The sequence below is a fragment of the Mus caroli genome, chromosome 5 (genome assembly GCF_900094665.2).
Source record: "Mus caroli chromosome 5, CAROLI_EIJ_v1.1, whole genome shotgun sequence".
In the NCBI taxonomy this organism is placed as follows: Eukaryota; Metazoa; Chordata; class Mammalia; order Rodentia; family Muridae; genus Mus; species Mus caroli.
This window is the reverse complement of record NC_034574.1, coordinates 135,372,027-135,391,409: the sequence shown is the minus strand read 5'-3', so window position 1 is coordinate 135,391,409 and position 19,383 is coordinate 135,372,027. Positions and strand designations below refer to the sequence as shown.

The 19,383-nt window shown below is 46.3% G+C and overlaps 1 protein-coding gene across 1 annotated transcript in view; it reads right to left on the bottom strand.

Annotated features, from left to right (window-relative positions):
* Positions 1 to 19,383, bottom strand: part of Wipi2 (WD repeat domain, phosphoinositide interacting 2) — a 39,337-nt gene that overhangs the window by 15,577 nt on the left and 4,377 nt on the right. Inside the window, exon 2 of the mRNA XM_021162403.2 lies at positions 15,084 to 15,166. Within this exon, the coding sequence (XP_021018062.1) occupies positions 15,084 to 15,166 (83 nt within the window). The remainder of the gene's footprint in view (positions 1 to 15,083; positions 15,167 to 19,383) is intronic.

Below are 19,383 nucleotides of genomic sequence, written 5' to 3'. Positions count from 1 at the left end.
TGCTATGTTTAACTCCAGCCCCTGGAAATTAACAGCCATGGCCTGACAGGCAGGATGGAGGAGGTGGTGGTGGTAAAATCCTTGTCTTCCACACACATTCCTAGTAAGGAGAGGGATGAAGTGTGAGAGGGAGGTGAAGGAGTGGCAAAGGAGCTGCAGGATGCTCCTTGTGGTGAAGCAGAGACTGTGGAAGCTGGGGGGGTGGGGGTGGCACACTGCTTCCAAGGGCATCTTGTTTCAGTCACAGGAGCCCCTATGTGCTCACACAACGCATTTCAGCAGACACAGGGTTACCAAAGGACTAGGACCATGCCACTTAATGTCAGGAGCAATAAAAGCCAGCAAGACTAAGTTTATTTATTTTTCCCATTCATTTATCTATACTATTTTCTTTATTTACATTTCAAATGTTATCCCCTTTCCTAGTTTCCCCTCTGAAAATCCCCTATCCCCTCACCCCTTCCCCTGCTCCCCAACCCACCCACTCCCATTCCTGGCCTTGGCATTCCCCTATACTGGGGCATAGAACCTTCACAGGACCTAGGGCCTCTCCTCCCATTGATGACTGACTAGGCCATCCTCTGCTACATATACAGCTAGAGCCACATGTCCCACCATGTGTTTTCTTTGATTGGTGGTTTAGTCCCAAGGAGCTCTGGGGGTACTGGTTGGTTCATATTGTTGTTCCTCCTATGGGGCTGCACCCTTCAGCTCCTTGGGGACCCTGTGCTCCATCCAATGGATGACTGTGAGCATCCACTTCTGTATTTGCCAGGCACGGGCAGAGCCTCTCAGGAGACAGCTATATTAGGCTCCTGTCAGCAGGCTCCTGTTGGCATCTGCCACAGTGTCTGGGTTTGGTGGTTGTTCTCTGCTCCTAAGTTGTCTCTGTGACTCCTAAGACTAAGTTTAAACTGTAGGCAATGCCACCCTTCACAGTGAGCGGGAGGGAGAAGATCCCAGCCAGGCCAGCAGGTAGTCAGGTCATCTTGGGGAGGAGCTGAGAGCTCTTGCAGTGAGCATGCCCTCATTGCAGGGCAGGAGTGGGAGGTTCCTAAGTGCAACCTGGTTAAGCACAGAGCCAGCAGCAGGCACAGGGAGGCCAGGCCTTCAGAACCAGTCAACTGGAGGAAAATTACACCAATACTACCCAGGCCAAAACACAAAGCAAACAACCAGTACCCAGGCTGGGAGTGGCGGCTCACAACTACAGCTGGTACTTTGTGGAGGTTGAGGCAGGAGCACTGCCGTAAGTTTGAAGCCAGTCATAACTACACAGTGAAACTGTGTTTAAAAAAGCAAAAGCAACCAAACATCCCCCTCCCTAACCAGGCTCAGAAACCTAGGAACAGGCAATGGGGTGGGTGGGGGTGGGTGCAGGGGGTGGTGTATGCCCTCATCCTAGTATAGGCAGAGGCAGGCCAGCCAAGGTGGGAGAAAAAAAGGTCACTTAGTAATAGGAAGAAAAACATCCTTGTTGAAAAATTTCTCTTGGCCAGGCATGGTGGTACACATCTTTAATTCCAGTACTTGGTAGGCAGAGGCTGGCAGAATTCTGTGAGTTCTAGGCCAGCCTGGTCTACACAGTGAACTCTAGAACAGCTAGGGCTACATAGAGGCCCTGTCTGAAGCCAAAAAGAAAAATCTCTAATTAATACTGTCTTTAGTGATGGAAATCATAATCTGCCCTTGGAGACAGGGCAACAATGCCCCTGCCTCTCTGCACATCCCTGACACAGTGGGGGTGGGAGAAAGTACCTGGATCCGAGTCTGTTAGACCTGGGATGCTTTCCCTGCAGAGGGATTAGCTAGACTTTAGATTGCATCCAATACCTTCCCTGAGGAGCTAATCTCCTAGCCTTTATAACCCCACAGTGGGCTGGGACATAGGAGTCACTCCCCAAATTACTGTCTTATACGATACCTACTACTTTTCTTTCTTTTTTTTTTTTTTTGAGACAGGGTTTCTCTGTGTAGCCCTGGCTGTCCTGGAACTCACTCTGTAGACCAGGCTGGCCTCGAACTCAGAAATCCTCCTGTCTCTGACTACTACAAAACAAAACAAAACCAAACCACTGGGTGCTGAGCCGGGTACCTACAAGGTGTGAGGATGCTCCCTCCCTCCCTCTAGCCAGCACATGTGGTAGCACACGTGGCTAGTGCTTATCTGTGTGATATTTGTTGACCCCACCTTTCCAACTCCAGGAAGTTACCTGGCAGCTTTATTCACCAGTGGCCAAGGCAAAGTTCCTCAGCCTGCACATCAATGTGTAGAACAGTGTTATTCACAAGCAAGAAATACGAACAGCCCATGTGTGCACAAATCAGTGGATGAACCAAACAGCACAGCTTGACAGTATGGCAATACTCAGCAATAATACAAAGGAAGGCTGGTGGATGGGAGTGCAGGGACAAGCTGTAAAAACATTCTACATGAACAAAGCTAGTCACACTCAGCTGCGTTTATCTGCAAAGCCCAGACAGCAAATCTATAGATGCAGAAAGAAGATGAGTGGCTGAGCTGGGCTGGGTGGTGGGAGGGGATGGGGAGTGACTGCTAATGGACTCTGGCTTTAAGAGATGATAAAAACATTTGAAACTTCTGTGATGGTAGGTTGCTCAATTCAGCAAATGCACCACACATCACTCAACTGGATAATTTAAGCAGATTTATAGGCTATAAAGGTATATAAACTATACCCCAAAGAGGCTGGCTTTTATTTCTCTAAATCACACTAAAGCCCATTTCAGGTAGCCTAGTGCAGACATATGAACTTTGGCTGATATATTAAGACCTGATGCAAGAAGTTACTGACGCAAGCGGTAGGGGACTCTCAGTACAAGTCATGTCACCAGGGAAAAATGGGCCACTGGGACAAGGCACAAGCTAAGTATATGCAGACCCTCTGGGAACTCCAGTCCTTCAACCCCAGGCAATGGGCACTAGTGGGTGAGGGGTGTCTCTTAATCCACTGCAGACATCTGACAGCTACTGAATTTTCTGGTGCAATTTTTGATTGGTAACTTTTATCTGATTTCCATAGGGGCCAGTAGCTAAGAAAAGAATTAAGCCCTCTGCAAATGGCAGGGGAACTTCCTTCCCTGGTCTGACCAGAAGAGCTGACTTTGTGTGGATACCTGTGAGCTGGACAGGCTGAACAAAAGGTTATTGATAAGTGCCTTTCTCTGTTGGTCTCCACTGAACCTGGTGCTTACACAGTGGCAAACTGGCTGGTCAGGTCATTCCCAGGACCTACTTCCCTGTCCTCTTCTCCCTGGCTCTAGGGTTAGACACTGCACCATAGCTATCTCTCCATGGGTCCTGGGGAGCTACCACTGAGCCTTCTTTCCAGCCCATGGCTATTGTATTACGCTTCGCACTTAGCAGAACCAGCATACCAGCACCGTACATGAGCCCCACACCCTTAGCACAGCCCCTCTTCACTCCATCAAGGGCAGCTCAGCCACCCTGAGAAGCAATGCTAAAGGATAGTGAAGGAAGGAGACAGCTAACAGGGCTGAGCCCTTGGAAGGTGTCACACCAGTGGCAGAGTGCACCCAGGTGATGCAGAGAACACTTTGGACACAAACTTCAGTGACCTCAAGTGGCAATGGCCTAGTTTCCAGGTGGCCTCAGGCACAATGCTGTCCACTTCCTCGAGGTTGGCTGTCTAAAATCTAACTCAGGAAAAGAATGACTGCGGCTAAGTCAATGCTGTTTTGCTTCTTTGGCACAGTGGATGATGCTGCTCAAACAGGAAGAACACAGGCAGGCACTAAATAACTAATGGAACACAATTCTCACAAGCCTGGCCATACTAGGGCTCTCTCAGTGATGCAGTCAAGAGCTGATGCTCCCCTACAGCACACTAAGGCAGAGAAGGGACTAGGTTACTGTAAAATCTTATAAAATTCATATTCTGACAGGTGCACGGGCGGTCATTTCTCAGACCTGAGAACTTAGATGCCCATGAGGTGCTCTGGTTCTAGGGAAGGTTCCCACAACCAGCAAGGATACCCACCACTGAGCTGTAGGTGGGCTCACTGTGTGAACTTTCAGAAGTACAAGTTTTGTGAGGAGCACGGTCCCCTATCACATGCTTCTGACCCTACATGGCACCTGGAGAAGTTCACTTCTAAACTCTGACATTCTACAAAGGTCTTTTTATATATTTTACACAATAGTGGACACTGTTGTTGCAGTGACATTTAAAAGAGGAAAGCCCCAAGAATGTCCACTGTGAACTTTCCAACACTGCGGCATGTGGAAACACATGAGAACATGCAGGACAGAAACAACAGGCAGCAGACCCACGTTTTTACTGCTTGAGTGTGAAATCCACTGGGAAAGTAGCTCAATGGTTAGAATACTTGCCTAGCACGAAGAAAACCCTAGGTTCTACCTCCACATCTGCATCAAAACATGAGTGGCAGGGCATGCCTTTAATCTCTCCACTTGGGAGTCAGAGACAGGAGGATCAGAAGTTCAAGGCCACCCGACAACACTAAGCTTGAGGCCACCTGGGCTACATTAGGGCACTGTGTCCAAGTGTGGGGGGGCCTCAGAAAGACCGAGTTTGAAATGGAGGATATGTTAGCATATACTAGTAATCCTAGCATTCAGGAATCTAAAACTGGCAGCTCATGAACTGTAGGCCAGCCTGGGCTATGCAGTAAGACCTGTCTTACACATGGAGGTAACAAGTCTGAATCGCAGCAGCACTGTTAGGAAAGACCTAACTGCTGCTGGGCAAAGCTTCTATGTGTTGTTTGCTTTACAGAACTATTAGTGGTTGCTCCTGCTCCCCAGGACCTGCCCTGGCTCATTCTTCTGATAAAACAACAAGGGCTGATAGCAAAGACTTGATTTCATGATGGTCTGCTAGGAGTCACCAAGTCAGATTCTGCACTCTTCTTGCAGAGAGTGATAGACCACCTTGACATTCACTCATCGATGAACTGGTTTTCCAGGACACCGGCCCTATGTGAGGAGAGGTGGTCAGCACTGTAGGGGCAGATTTACCCATAGTTTCTGGGTGGAGGATTAACTTGGAACCGCCTAGAGAGCTCAGCAGGGAATGGCTCTACTAGTCCAGAGACTAGTTCAAGCTTCACAAACCACAAAAAGGTGGAAGGACGGAACAGGTTCCAAGACCTCCCACCCATGCTCGAACATGTGTATGCACGCACAAATCAAAACCCACAAATTTATAAGTATTAACTGTAATGTTCTTTGTCTGCTTCAGCATCTATTTTTAAGAATCCAAATTCACACTGGGAGGTACATGCCTTGATCCTAGCACCAGGGAAGCAGAAGCAGGCAGATCCTTATTAGTTCCAGGGCAGTTAGGATTACACTGCAAGACCCTGTCTCTAAATATAAGTCAATACAAATTTAAAGTGGCAGGCATATTAGTACACGTCTTTAATCCCAGCACTCGGGAGGCAGAGGTAGACAGATCTCAGAGTTTTAGGCCAGCCTGGTCAACTATGGGTGAGTTGCAGAATAGCCAGAGCTACACCAGAAACCCTGTTACAAAAAAAATCAAAAAGTAAGAAAGGGAGGGGAGGGGAGGGGAGGTAAAGAAAACACAAAGCTCACCAAGGGGACACAGAAGTTACCAGGCTACTTTCCCACACTTACAAGATGCTATGGAGACATCATACTCTGTTCCCACCAGCGCCAGTCAGAAAGTTCAGAGGCAAATGAGGACCGGGCTCTGGCATTCCTTTGCACTCTACACAGCAAGCCTCCCAACATAGGGAGAACCATGATCCCCACACAGCTACTGACAGTGACATCAGACCCGAACAGCACGGGTGAGGTGCTCCACTCACTAGACACGTGATCACACTTTAGCCACTGGTGGTAAAAGCCAAGGGAGCCTTTTCCTGAGTTGAGCCACCCTTCTGTAGGAGGAGTTCTGCTTCAGATGTCAGGAATGCTGGCCCTCACCTGACATCACTGGGTTATGTCTGTCCAGTCCCATCTCAGTGAGGCTAGAGGACACTGAGGGGCCAGGAATATGGTGACTGTGAGAATATACAAGACTAATGTCTAGGAGGAAGCAGGACACAGGGGTCAAGACCAGGGTGCGCATCTCTGTAGGTGACCACTCTCTCCCAGTGGGTAATCGTCTCTGAGGCAGTAACAACCAAGGTTTACCGTGCAGTCAAGAGCACCTGCAGCACTTGACCTCCATCAGGAAGGGGCCTTCTACCCTCCTGTTATGGCAAATATTAAAAAAGATAGAGGGGGCATGTTTCCAAGCTTGTGCCTCTGCTCTGGAGGCCTGCCTGGCCAACCAAGCACTGGCAGGCAATGGCCGACCTGTTTTATCTCCTGGAGACTCTCTGGCTGGAGCTCCCCGGGGGGGGGGGGGGGGGGGGGGGGGGGGGGGGGACTACAACAGCCTAATCCAAGCAGGATGACAAAGGATGCAGACCCATCAGGAATGAAGGTATGGGTCAATCCTCCAGGAAAAGAGCCAAGACCTGCTGAGGTGCTGGCTGAGGGTGAAAGAAATACAGAATGGGTAGTAGAGGAAGGTAGTTAAAAATACCAATTAAGGCCACGTAACCAGTTGTAGAAATGAAGATTATAAAGTAATATGAATGCTTCTGTCTTATTTTGCTAATGAACAGATTTATCTTTCTTCCAATTTCTTTAGCATCAATTGGTATTTTTAAGTTGAGACACTGAAAGTATGTTCTCAAGGGATATTGCCTTGAGAACATACTTTCAGTGTCTCAACTTAAAATTTACAAATTTACAAATGTGTTTGCGATTGTACGAGGAATAGTTATATCATGTTAGGCATATTCACAACTTTGTTGTTTCATGTGGACATATTATTTATGTCAAGTTGACAAGGGGTGAATTGTAGTGGCTATTCCTGGTTGTCAACTTGACTATATCTGGAATGAACTCACTAGTGATCCTAATCTGGAGGCTGGGAGATAGAAGTTTCTGGCTTGGATCTTGGTATGGAGATCTTGAGGAATAGTGGCTAAGAATTCCTGAAGATTAAGACAGGGAGATCTCCAGGTTCAAGGTCATCTGGGAGTAAAGGTGTGGAGGCACACACCTCTAATCTGGGTTACACTTCTGCTGGAGACCTACATGAGGACATTGGAAGAAGGAAGGCTCTCCTTCAACTGCTTGCCATGTGGAACTGAGCAACTGCTAGATCCTTGGACTTCCATTCACAGCTGCTGCTGACCATTGTTGGGAGTTGGACGGCAGACTGTAAGTCATCAACAAATTTCTTTACTATAGAGAGTCTACATATATACTACTATATTCTATGACTCTAGAGAATCCTGACTAATATAGATGTCTCCACCCAGATCACTAGGTTCCCCACTGGCAGGTCACTACCATGCCCTCCCTGTGCTTCAAATCCCCCATGGCGTTTGTGGTTCACATCTAGAAAACCCACGCTTTGTCGCCATACCTTTCTCTCTTGAACCCAGACAAGCTGCCGCATGAAGGAAAACGCAACACAAACTTAGTTGAGAAACGATGGTAACTCAACCTCCGAGCACAACAACTAAAGCCTAATCTTGTAAGCCCATACCGGGAAACTCTAGCAGCTACATCTTACCCTCTGCTGTCCGTTCCTACTCTCTCCTGCTCCCTCTCATCCCCCCTACAACCCACAAGTCCCGCCTACTCGCCCAGTGGTTGGCTCCTTTATTCATTAGGGGATTGGTTCACAAGAACAGCACCAGGCCCACCCACAACACTTTTCCCTTTCTGTTCTAGTAAAAAACAAAACCTTTCTCTCAAATATAAATATAAGGTTCAATCTTTTTTTACCACTTTCCGCAACAGGTGGTGAACCAACGTGTTGGGCAAGAATCCACTAGAAATGTAAGATTATTAGCTTGAGAGTTATTATTCATTGAGAGTTTTATTCATTGGGATTATTTGCTTTTAGGATAGATATACAGATTTTGTCTGAATCACATGGGGAACTTCGCCTGCAGTTTGGAACTAGGATAGGGAAAATTAGTCACTGACTTCAAGTAGAGAGGGCAGTGAACAGGTATTAATAAAATAAATGTCTGTGGCTCCAGGCAGAGACCTGAACAGATAGATGGTATAACAAGATGGCTGCTCTAGGCAGAGAGCCTAACAGAAAGATGGTGTAAGGATACACTGCTCTAACACGTCTTAACAGGATACTCACATTCTGTCTAAAGTGGGCTCCACATGCGTTCTAGGTTTAAATCCTGCTTTGACTAGCTACCTGCTTATAGCAGGTACAGAGAGAAGTGTGAATCAATTGTGTTAAGATCGTATAAAGGTATATTGCTCTAATATGTCTCACAGGATACTAAACTTCTAACATGGGCTCCATGGGAATTCTGGGTTATTATCCTGCACAGCAAAATAGAAGAGGCCCAAAAATAGGCACATACAGTATTTTAGTTTACTTTGTTTTGGATTGTTTTAATTTGAACTAGGATAGGGAATATTAGTCAGTGACTCCAGAGTAGAAAGTGCAGGGATAATCATTGCCTACTTTGAACAGGTAGTATTATCTATGTCTGTGGCTCCAGGTAGAGTTCAACAGACAGAGATCATACAGGTATTAATATAATATGTCTGTGGCTCTGGGCAGAGAGCTAAACGGAAAGATGGTATAGATTAACTAGCCACAGGAAGCTCATATTCTGCTAAAATGGGCTCCACAGGAATCTTGAGTGATCTTTTCCCGCTTGGCAGGATAGGAAAGGCCTAGTATGGGCACATACAGTATCTTAGTTTACTTCATTTGTTTTAGATTGTTTTGATTTTCAAAATGGGTGTGATTTTGAGTTTTGTGGTTATATTATTCCTCTGGGAGAGAGGTCTAAAGGGTTTTCTGATTACTGGTTCAAGGATCTGCTGATTTGGGAAAAAGGTTTTGTCTTTGAGTTTCTGGAAAAGGTGATTAAGGTATTTACACCTTCCAGAGTTCTGTGGATCAGATTTGATAGAGGGAGACCCCCTGAAGAACAGAATCAAACAAAGAGGTTATCTTGATGGTGCTAAAAAATTGTTTTGAGATTTGTATACTACAGAATATACAGCCTTGATGAGTTTCTACTTGAACTCAAGATGTCTTGGACTTTCAGTTGGATCCAGTCAAGACACTGACATCAGAGACTAAATCAATCGTTAGTGTGGCCTTCTTAAGGCCAACCAACTCTATTTTCCCTACCCTCCCCACCCCTAAAAATATCTCACTGCCCATATTCAGCTTGAAGAAGTTATGAAGAGTCGTCGCCCCAGTTCCCTGGGCTTTGGGGCTGGAGGTGGTTATTATAGGTTGTCTTTCTAGGGAATGTAGGAATGGTTGTAATTGGAACAGGGAGGAATAGCTAGAATTGACTGCATAGCCATCATCTCATTTTGTAGAAATCTTTTTAATTGTTACTAAGTTGAAGTCATAGTTCCTCACTTTGGTACAGAATTTATTTTGATGCAAAACCAAGGTTTTCATTGGTATAAATTTTTTCTATTGATACGAAAAATTTAAAAGTACAGGTATTATACCCAGTCTTTCTGTAACTGTTATTATAAATGATCTGAGATGATTAAGCCTGTGAGTTAAGCGCCAAATAGCAAATTCATGGCTCTGAGTTTATTGTTAGGGTTTTTCAAAAATAGAAATAGCTGGTTGTAGTTAATGGAGAGCAGTCCAGATTACTTTATATAGCTGGTTTCCAAAACCATCAGAAATGCAGAATGTGACAGTTAATGTTATTTATTCACTTGCTGTTGAGACAAATCTGTTCCTAACAGCTTCCCATCCATGGATTCAGAGAAGCAACTGAGTTTATTACCTCCAGGTAAGGCTGTACATTTGTGGCTAGGTCACCACTTGGCAGAAAATTGCCTATCTCTCCTGCAGACCCATACTGTTCTTGAAAGGACCCAATTTACTGGTTAGGACAGCTCAGTTCTGCCGGGACAGAGTAGGCTAGTCCTTAATATTCCTGTATCTCTTAAGTCTGTCAGATGATCGTGGGCCAGAGGCTGAAGACGAATGCTCCGGCAAGTATAAGGGACTGTCCAGGTGATCAGTGCTCTCTATAAATTGGGTAAGTTTTGGAAGCTATATTTTGTGCTTCTCATATTTTCAAGTAATATTTCAAGTTCTTGGATTTCTGACGAGGTTGAAGACTGGTAGTCTCATAGCCAACCAAAGCTGTTTAGCACTGAGAAATATGATATAGATTTGATAGGATGTCTTTCAGATGGCTTACAATCTAAAGCCAAGGCGTAAGTCAGATGTAGAATAAGTCTTTTAATTTAGGATAGATGACAATGTTCTATCTTATTGACAAACCTGATGGACTGGGTGTTAGGTCTATCTATACCTTACAAATTACAAAATGGTAATAGCTGTGCTCTAGATTGAGAGAAAGGTTTTGTTTTTTATTAGATCAGAAAGAGGGTAGTGTTGTGGATGGGCTTGGTGCTGTTCTTGTGAACCAATCCCCTAATAAAGGAGCCAACCACTGGGTGAGGAGGTGGAGGAAGAGAAGGAGTTAGGCCTTTTTGGAAAAGGACAGCAGAGCGGTAAAATGTAGCTGCTAGAGTTTCCCAGTATCGTGGTGGATCCGCAAGGATTTGCCAGCAGAGGAATCAGATTTAAACAAGGCTACAAGATTAGGTTTTCGTTGCCCAGAGACTGAGTTACCACTGTTTCTCAACTAAGTTTGTGTTGCGCTTTCCTTCACGCAGTGGCTTGTCTGGGTTCAGTAAAGAAAGCATGGGTTGTGCCAGATGTGCACCACAAAGGCCATGGGGGATTTGAAGCATGGGGTTGGCATGGTAACGACCCGCCAGTGGGAACCTAGAGAGCTGGGTAGAGAGATTGTGGAGTTCTGGGTCAGAGTCTCCACAAGATAAAAACAGATTGGCCATTGCTCGCCAGTGAGTGACTGGCCAGGCAGCGGGAGGCTGAGAGTTGCTGGCACTAGGGTAGGAAAATGCCGGGTTCTTTTCTAATATTTCTTGCAATACCCTCCTGGTTTCCAGGACTCTGGAATTCTAAGATGAAAGCCTCAGTGTCCTCCTAACTGGGTACTAGTTATCTGTCTGTTTCCAGAGTCCCCAGCTGCACGCTTGGGTTTCTTCTGGGCAGCTGTCAGGAGGCACCTGCCACTCTTCTTCAACAATCAGAATAGTCTGCAAGACTTAACACCACTTCAATTTACGCAAGTTAGGGCCATCTTTGACTACAAAGTAAGTTCAAGGACACCCTAGGCTGAGACTAATCTTAACCCAAAGAAGAGTGGGCAAAAACCAGAGGGTTGGGGGCTAGACGCCAAAAAGTGCTTGACACTAAACTGAAACCTCAGCCCTTGGAAAATAGGAATGAGACTAGCATATCTCAGAAATCACAAGCAAAGCCAGATTTAGTGGACACTAACAGGGCACTAACTATCTGGGCACTAAAAGGCAGATCTCTGAGTTTGAGACCAGCTCAGTCTACACAAAGAGTTCTAGCCAGAGTTACGTAGACTCTAGTCAACAACACCAAGGAAACCCAAATTAAGTATGAGACAGGATCGCACATACCTGAGAGGAAAGGTGCATAGCACCATCAATATTCACACCGCCTTTTATCACTGGTAAATGAGGCACAGCCACCCAGGAAGTGTGTCCACAGATAGGCTGTCTCTTGTCTGTTTTGTTGCTGCAGAAGTAACCTAGCTGGGACTTAAAACTCTCTTTAGCTAAGCATGAACCTGAACCCCCCCTGATCATTCTGCCCCACCTGCTTCCAAAAATTAAAAACAAAACAAAACAAAAAAANCAACCCTATACATGTAGTTACCACACAAGTGTACTCTTGGGCACTTACCTTCAAGAAATGAAAATTCACATTCACACAAAAAACCCACTCATGGGTGTTCACTGTGGCCTTACTTTTAAACACTAGTCCAGAGCTAGACTCTGCTCATCTTCCCATGGGGTAACAGTTAAGCTGTGACTACTGCTCATCAACAAAAGGAGCAGACTATCGTCACACCTGGGTCACTTCAGGGAGCTGTGCTGACGGGAAAGCCAGTCACACACTAAGGGACGGCTCAGCTAGTAAAGCATGTCTCCCAGGGGAGAGGGCTCAGGTCTGCAGCCCCAGAGCTCACACACTTCAGAGTACCTGGGTTCCATCCCCAGTACTCACATGACAGCTCAGAACCAGCTATGACTTCAGTTCCAGGGGACCCTGTCCATATAGGTTTGCAGGCAAAATAACCAGAAAAGACAACCTGTGCCCACACCTAACCTTCCTGTCTCCAGCAGTGATCACTGCTCCCACCCTCTTACCTATGGCATCAAGTGCTGGAGCCTGACTGAGCTCAGCTGTGCCTTTGGGCCTCCTAACTGACCTAACTGAGGAAGCTCAGTGGTGAGCAGAGGCACAGCCTGATAACACAACTTCTAAACCTGCTGTGCCCGGCACTCGGGAAGCGGAGGCAGACCAAAGATGGGTGGGAGAACGGAGGGAGGGAGGGTTGTCAACCTGAAGGGATTTTTATTTATGTATTGGTTAATATAGTTTTGATTGTTTTTCAGTCAGGGTCTCACTCTGTATCCAGGCTTACAGGAGCACAGTCCTCCCAAGTACAGGGATTACAGATGGGTCACTGTGCCTAACTTTAACTTAAAGATCTTTCTATACTGGCTGCTCTTAACCTGTGGGTCTCGTCCCCCTTGGGGGAGGGGTATCATAAAAACCTTTCACAGGGTCATCTAAGATCATAAGAGACAGATATTTACATTATCATTCATAAGGGTAGCAAAATTGTGGTTACAAAGTAGCAACAAATTAATTGTTATGGTTGGGGGTCACCAAACATGAGTAACTGTATTAAAGGGCTACAGCATTAGGAAGGCTGAGAACCACTGCACTAGGTGAGAAGTTTTATCGGGGTCGTGGTAAACAGCCAGGTAGCCCCAGCCTATAAAAGGAGCTGCTTGCCCCCTCCTCACTCTTTTACCTCTTATTCTCTTACTCTTGCTCCCTTGTTCTCCCTCTCCACCTTTCCTTCTACCCTCTCCCCATGTGGCCATGGCCAGCCTCTCTGCTTCTCTTCTTTCTCCCCCCCCCCCCGCCTTTTTACAATAAAGGCCTTAAAACCATGGACTGCCTCTTCTCATCAGGACCCACCATGCTGGAGCAAAGGTCTTCCCCTAACCTCCAGCCAGAGGCCTCCCTGTACTCCAGCCATAGCCGCCAGCCAAAGCAAGCAGCCTGCTGAGCTAGCCACTGTCTCCTCCCCGTGGTAACCTGACAGAGCTCTCTCCTCTTACCCTTTTCCCTTAGCCCCAGAGTACGCCCAAGGGTCCCCACCCATTCTCAGCTCTTCCACAACATACAGCGGAGTCTGGAATGTCAGAGAGTGCAGCACAGGAACCCCAAAACCAGCTCGTCTACGGTGCCCAACTCTGGCAGGTCCATGAGACCACAGACTGTGTGCCTTCCTCACCCCCAGAGCGGGATTCCACAGCTTCTCACAGTCCAATGCCCGCCTGGGGTCCATGCAGTCAAACTCCCCATGTCCAGCCTTGCTCAGCAGCCCTAGCCTTGAGCGGATGTGGGACCCAGTTTTTGTCCCACAGCCCTCTGCAAAGAGCAGTATTTTTATTCATTGAGCCATATGTCCAGTGAGGGCCTCTCCAACCTTTTTGTTTGTTTATTTGTTTTTCAAGACAGGGTTTCTTTGTGTACTGGTAACTGTCCTGGAACTCACTCTGTAGATCAGGCTGGCCTCACTCAGAAATCCACCTGCCTCTGTCTCCCAAGTGCTGGGATTAAAGGTGTGTGCCACCACTGCCTGGCCCTCTCCATCTTTTTAAAAGTATTAAAGCAGGCAAGATGGCTCACTGGGTAAAACTGCCTGCTACCAGAGCCGAGTTTGACCTGGGACCCAAATAGAGGAAAGAAAAATCAGACTCCTTTAAGTTGTCCTCTAACCTTCATGCTTGTGTGGTGGCGCATGTGCATATTTGAGGTTACACACCAAATAAATAAAATGTAGTAAGAAAAACTGTCATTTAATAATGTCTAGGGATTAGGGACATCACAGTAGGTAAAGGAGTTGCCAGGCAAGCAAGAGGCTCAGTTCAGCTCCCCAGACCCATGTAAAAAGCTGGGTGCCTTAGCTCGTGTCTAACTCCAGCGTGAGGAGGCAGACAGGCAGAACCTTGGAGCTCACTGACCATCCAGTCTAGCTCTGTGGGCGAGCTCTAGGTTCAGTGAGAAACCCTGTCTGAAAACAACAACAACAACAACAACAACGCAAAAGTGTGCAGAGTATTTGAGAAAGACTGCTTGTCGCCTCTGGCCTCTACACCCCCACAGCACTCTAAAAATTATTCTAATTTATTTCATTTATGTGTATGAGTGTTTCACTTGCACTTGTATGAGTGTTTACAATGTGGGTGCCTGGTGTCTACACATGTCAGAAGTGGGCATCAGATCTCCTGTATTGGAGTTACAGATGGTTGAGAGCTACCATTCAGGTTCTGGGAACTAAATCCAGGTCATCTGAAAGAGCCCACAAGTACTCTGAACCTCTCTAGCCCCAAATGATGTGTTTTATGGTCATTAAGTTCCAGGCCTGACCACAGTCTTACGGAGAGCCACTACTTCTTTTTCAGAAGGCCCATAATGTGACCCTTCTGCTGTTCCAAAGACAGACCACCATCAAAAAATGACCAAAGGAAAGCATTTCCATGGGGCTGGAACAGTTCTGTTTTCTAGGACCCCTTTATGACAGTAATGCAGTCTAAATGGTATTGGTGGGGTGAGAAATGATAGATTATATATGGTGCGATGCCAGGCCCTGAAAGCCCAAACACATAACCCTAAATGTACACTTGTTATACACAGTATCCAGAGATCTAGAAGATGACCCAGATGGTCAGTCCTGGCTACAGTTCCTGGGGTGGCTGGGGTGGAACAGCACTGGCCCAGGACTGTGTGGACTTGGGCGGAGAAGACTGCATTTCAATTCTGTATCAACAGGATAGGTCTACTTAGTTTAACAATGGAAATAAAGCAAGCACTTACTGCATTCATAGATCTGTTCCAGCTTATCCACAGAAGAAAGGGAGAAAAACTTATACCCGGACTTACTACCAACAGCTAGGGACCTGCAAAAAAGCCAAATTCAGAAGTAAGAGCTGACGCACATACACAACAATCATGCATAACCAGTGCCCACTTCACCCACCAGTCACCGGGGTTTCTACCACCAGCACCGTCTGATAAGGGATTTGGCATAGGATGCTATAGGCCAGAATTCTGTAAAGCATATGGCATAGCCATTGAGACAGGGGTCTTATCACAACTGCACAGTACAGGCTAGTTGGTCTGCAAGCATCCAGGATACTCCTGTGTCACCTCCCTTCCAACCTTAGGAGGATGGGCCATGCCTGGCTTGGCATGTGTTCACGGCATCTGAACTCTCCCTCAGATGTATAGCATGGTTTTTTACCCTCTGAGCCATCTCCCCAGCCCCAAATGGCCCTTCATTTCATGTATGTGTGTATGAAGGTACCCAGTTGTAGACCTTAAATATATTCAAGTTTGTCAGTTACCCCTCCCCACCATAAAGCCTGGGGAAAGATTAAAATAGTAAAAACAAATGAACAAAACTCATGTTGAGCCCTAAATGAAGAGCTGTCAATCAGTGACTGCAGACACACACAGCTTTTTTGGCACTTTTGGGCCTGCAAGTTTAGTAAGCCATACTGCATCCTACACTTTTGAACAATACTTACAACTTGGGCTTGGTATCCATCTTTGTAGGGTGCTATGGCCAGGAGCTGGGGTAGGAATGGCAGGCACTGGGATTGGAAGACTTTGTTGCCTTAGACCATTGGCTCTTAACCAGTGGATCTCCACCCCTTTTTTTGTTACGATCCATACTGTAGCAGAAGTACGGTTATGAAGTGCAATGGAAATCATCTCACGGTTGGGAAGCACCACAGCATGAGGAACTGTATTAAAGGGTAACAGCACTAGAAAGGCTGGGAACCACTGCCTCAGATAGAAAAGGCTCACGATTGAGGGGCCATGGTCACCAACTCCCAGCTCTGGCTAAAAAGCTCAGAGCACAAAGGCTTGGTGACACCAAATGAACAGTCCTGATCAGAAAATTCTATCCCCAGAATTCGACTGAGCAAGGAAGCAAGAGAAAGCAGCACACACAGCTGTCCCCAGCACAAAGGATTAGGGAGAAGCAAGGAGACACACAAGGTTCAGACACCAGGGCTGGTGTTGGTTTCACGCTGGGAAAAGATGAAAACACATCTTCATGGGCACAGGGGCAGACCAGAGGAATTTGTATCTGTTCCCCAGGAAGACACCTGAGGCTACATTAACAATCAGGCTATCACCTGACGTTTCTGGCCTTCCCACAGAGAGGTGGAATGCATTCCTGACCTGGGTAAGGCAGCACACACCTGCAATCTCAGCACCTGGGAGGCAGAGGCTGGAAGACTAGAAATTCAAAGTCCTCCTAGACTATATACCAAGTTCAAAGGCAGCCTGGTCTACATGAGGCCCTGACTCAAATCACCAAAAGGGAGAAAGGAAAAGAAAGCCACCCACTTCCAGAACAGAGGCTCTGTGAGTGCTACGGAAGCCTGAGGACCACAGCTGCTCTGCTCTCTACCAGCTGATAGGGTTTGTCTTTGTAAGATGTCACTACACTGAGTTTTTTTCAACCGAGTGCCCAGGTATAGAGACTGGACACAGTAACAGGTGGCTGTGACGGTGCACACAAGGATCCAGCCTGCTCTACACAGCAAGTGCCAGGCCAGATGTGTCTCAATGTAAAATAAAATTAAAAAGGTGCAGCAAACAAACAACTCTCCAGAAAGGTTGGAAATAAAATCTCAGCAGCTAAGAACGCTGGAACGCTTGGCAAACTGGTGTTCAAGAAAGTATTTTCCAGACAATAAGAAAAGTTTGCTACTGTATACAAATGCTTACCTTGACTACTTCTGAATTTAAAACACAAACTACCCTGGCCCTTGGGAGGTAAAAGCAGGAGTTCAAAGCCAACTTGGCCTCATAGTGAGTCCCTGTCTCAAAGTAAAAACAAAACAACCAAAATACCAAAGCAGCACAAAGAAGGTAAAACCAAAGTCATCCCTAAGTTGTCTATCTCCCCGTGGTCTGAAGGATTTTCATTTATACATGGGTATCTATGTGAGGATCTGCCATATCCTGCAGATGGAACTGACAGGCAGCTGTGAGCCCAGGTCCTGTGCACACAAGAGCCGCTTTACCAGTCCCCCCAAAAACCTCCCTGTGTTCTTAAAACCAAAGGACACATTGTTTTTATGCTTATATGAAATAGAATCTCACTAACTAGATGAGGCTGGCCTGGGACTTTAATCCCCCTGCCTCAGACTTCCGAGTGCTGGGATAGACATGAACCAGTATGCCTAATTTTGCAAATTCTTTTGGGCTCAGGGTTTTGTGTATCTCACATCAGATGCTTAACATGTGAGATACATATGTAATTCTATGTAAATGTGTCTGAATGTGTGTATGCACACTACACAGATACAGGAGCCAGGACAGCCTAACAGGATGTTGGATCCCCTGAAACATAAGTAAAAGGACTCATGAGCAACCATGTGGGTCCTAGGAACCAAATCTTGGTCCTCTGCAAGAGCCCAAGTGCTTTTAACTGCTTGAGCCATCTCTCCAGCCCCCTGACCATAATTTACAAAATTTTCTGGAACCGTTAGCATGTGTGATGATGCTCTGGATTCAGTCTCCAGCATAAAAATACCCCACCCCCCAACAAAACCCTGACAGGTTTTCCTCATGACCACACTATTATTATTATTTTTTCCTCAAGACCACCCTGCTTCTCATTTCTTGTTTGCTTGGAAATCACAAAATGAGCTTTAGGGAGGTCCTTGTCTAAGCATGAGAGTGGATTCCGGGTTCCAGAGAGCTTGGCTCTCAGCGATGCTCCCCATCCATCTTTCTGATGTTCTAGATACAGGGAACTGACCAGAGTATTAAATACCTTAAGTTTTAATGCCAAAACACACCAAACTGACTGTGTTGTGCGTCAGTAAGAAACAGAAGAGAAAAATTCTACCAGGGAAGGTAAATTAAATGACACTGTAAGTTCACTTGGGCGCAGCACATCAGAGGACCTGCTGGGTATAACTGGCCCTCTGGTCCCAGGTCAGTGTAACATTTCATTAGACACCCATAACCAGGTTCACATATACACCTCCTTGGAAAGTTCTCTTGATAGAAAATGCAGACATTTATAATCATGGAAAAGGCATAACCATGAAAGAGGTGAGACTTATTCTATTAGCAATAAATGTTTATGCCTTATTAAAACGTTAACCAAAGCCGGGTGTGGTGGCGCATGCATTTAATCCCAGCACTTGGGAGGTAGGGGCATGCAGATTTCTGAGTTCGAGGCCAGCCTGGTCTACAAAGTGAGTTCCAGGACAGTCAGGGCTATACAGAGAAACCCTGTCTTGAAAAAAACCAAAATAAATATATAAATAAATAAGTTAACCAAGGTCCAGGAATGTAGTTGGCTGGTATGTGTAGAGGCCCTGAGTTCAATCCCTGGTTGTCCAATGTTATCCTTTTTTTTTTTTTTTTTTTTTTTGGTTTTTCGAGACAGGGTTTCTCTGTGTAGCCCTGGCTATCCTGGAACTCTGAAATCTGCCTGCCTCTGCCTCCCAAGTGCTGGGACTAAAGGCGTGCGCCACCATGCCCACCTGTCCAGTGTTATCCTTACTGACTGCAAAGGGGATGGAAAGGACACTTGGGAGGAAGAGCAGGAGCTCCAGCTCAAGGCCAACTGAGGCTGCATAGAGATGGTCTCAAAAAATAAACATGTTAAGGGTGTGATAGTGTCTGGGTTTAGCTCTGGCATTGGGGAGTAAATGCAGGAGGAAGCTCTGAAGTTCAAGGCCAACCATGGCCACATAGCACAAGAAGTTCAAGGCCCAGGCTGGCCTTGAGCTACAAAAGACCCACTCACAAGCAAACAAACAGTTGTATTTCCTTGGGCTGGAGTAGATGACTCAGGGGTTAAGTGTTCTCACAGAGGACCTGAGTTCTCTTCCCAGCACTCACAACAGGTAACTCACATGCCTGAACTCCAGCACAGGGGATCTGACATGCATGACCTCCTCAGGAACATACATATATTCCTTTCTCATCTTCCCTCCCGTGAGTCAAACCTGTTCCAACATCCTTTTGCTACTTCATGAGGCTGTGGGGAAGGAACCGCCATCTTGAAATGAAATCTCTGTTACAGAATTTAAACATGAGCCTTAGCCGGGCGTGGTGGCACATGCCTTTAGTCCCA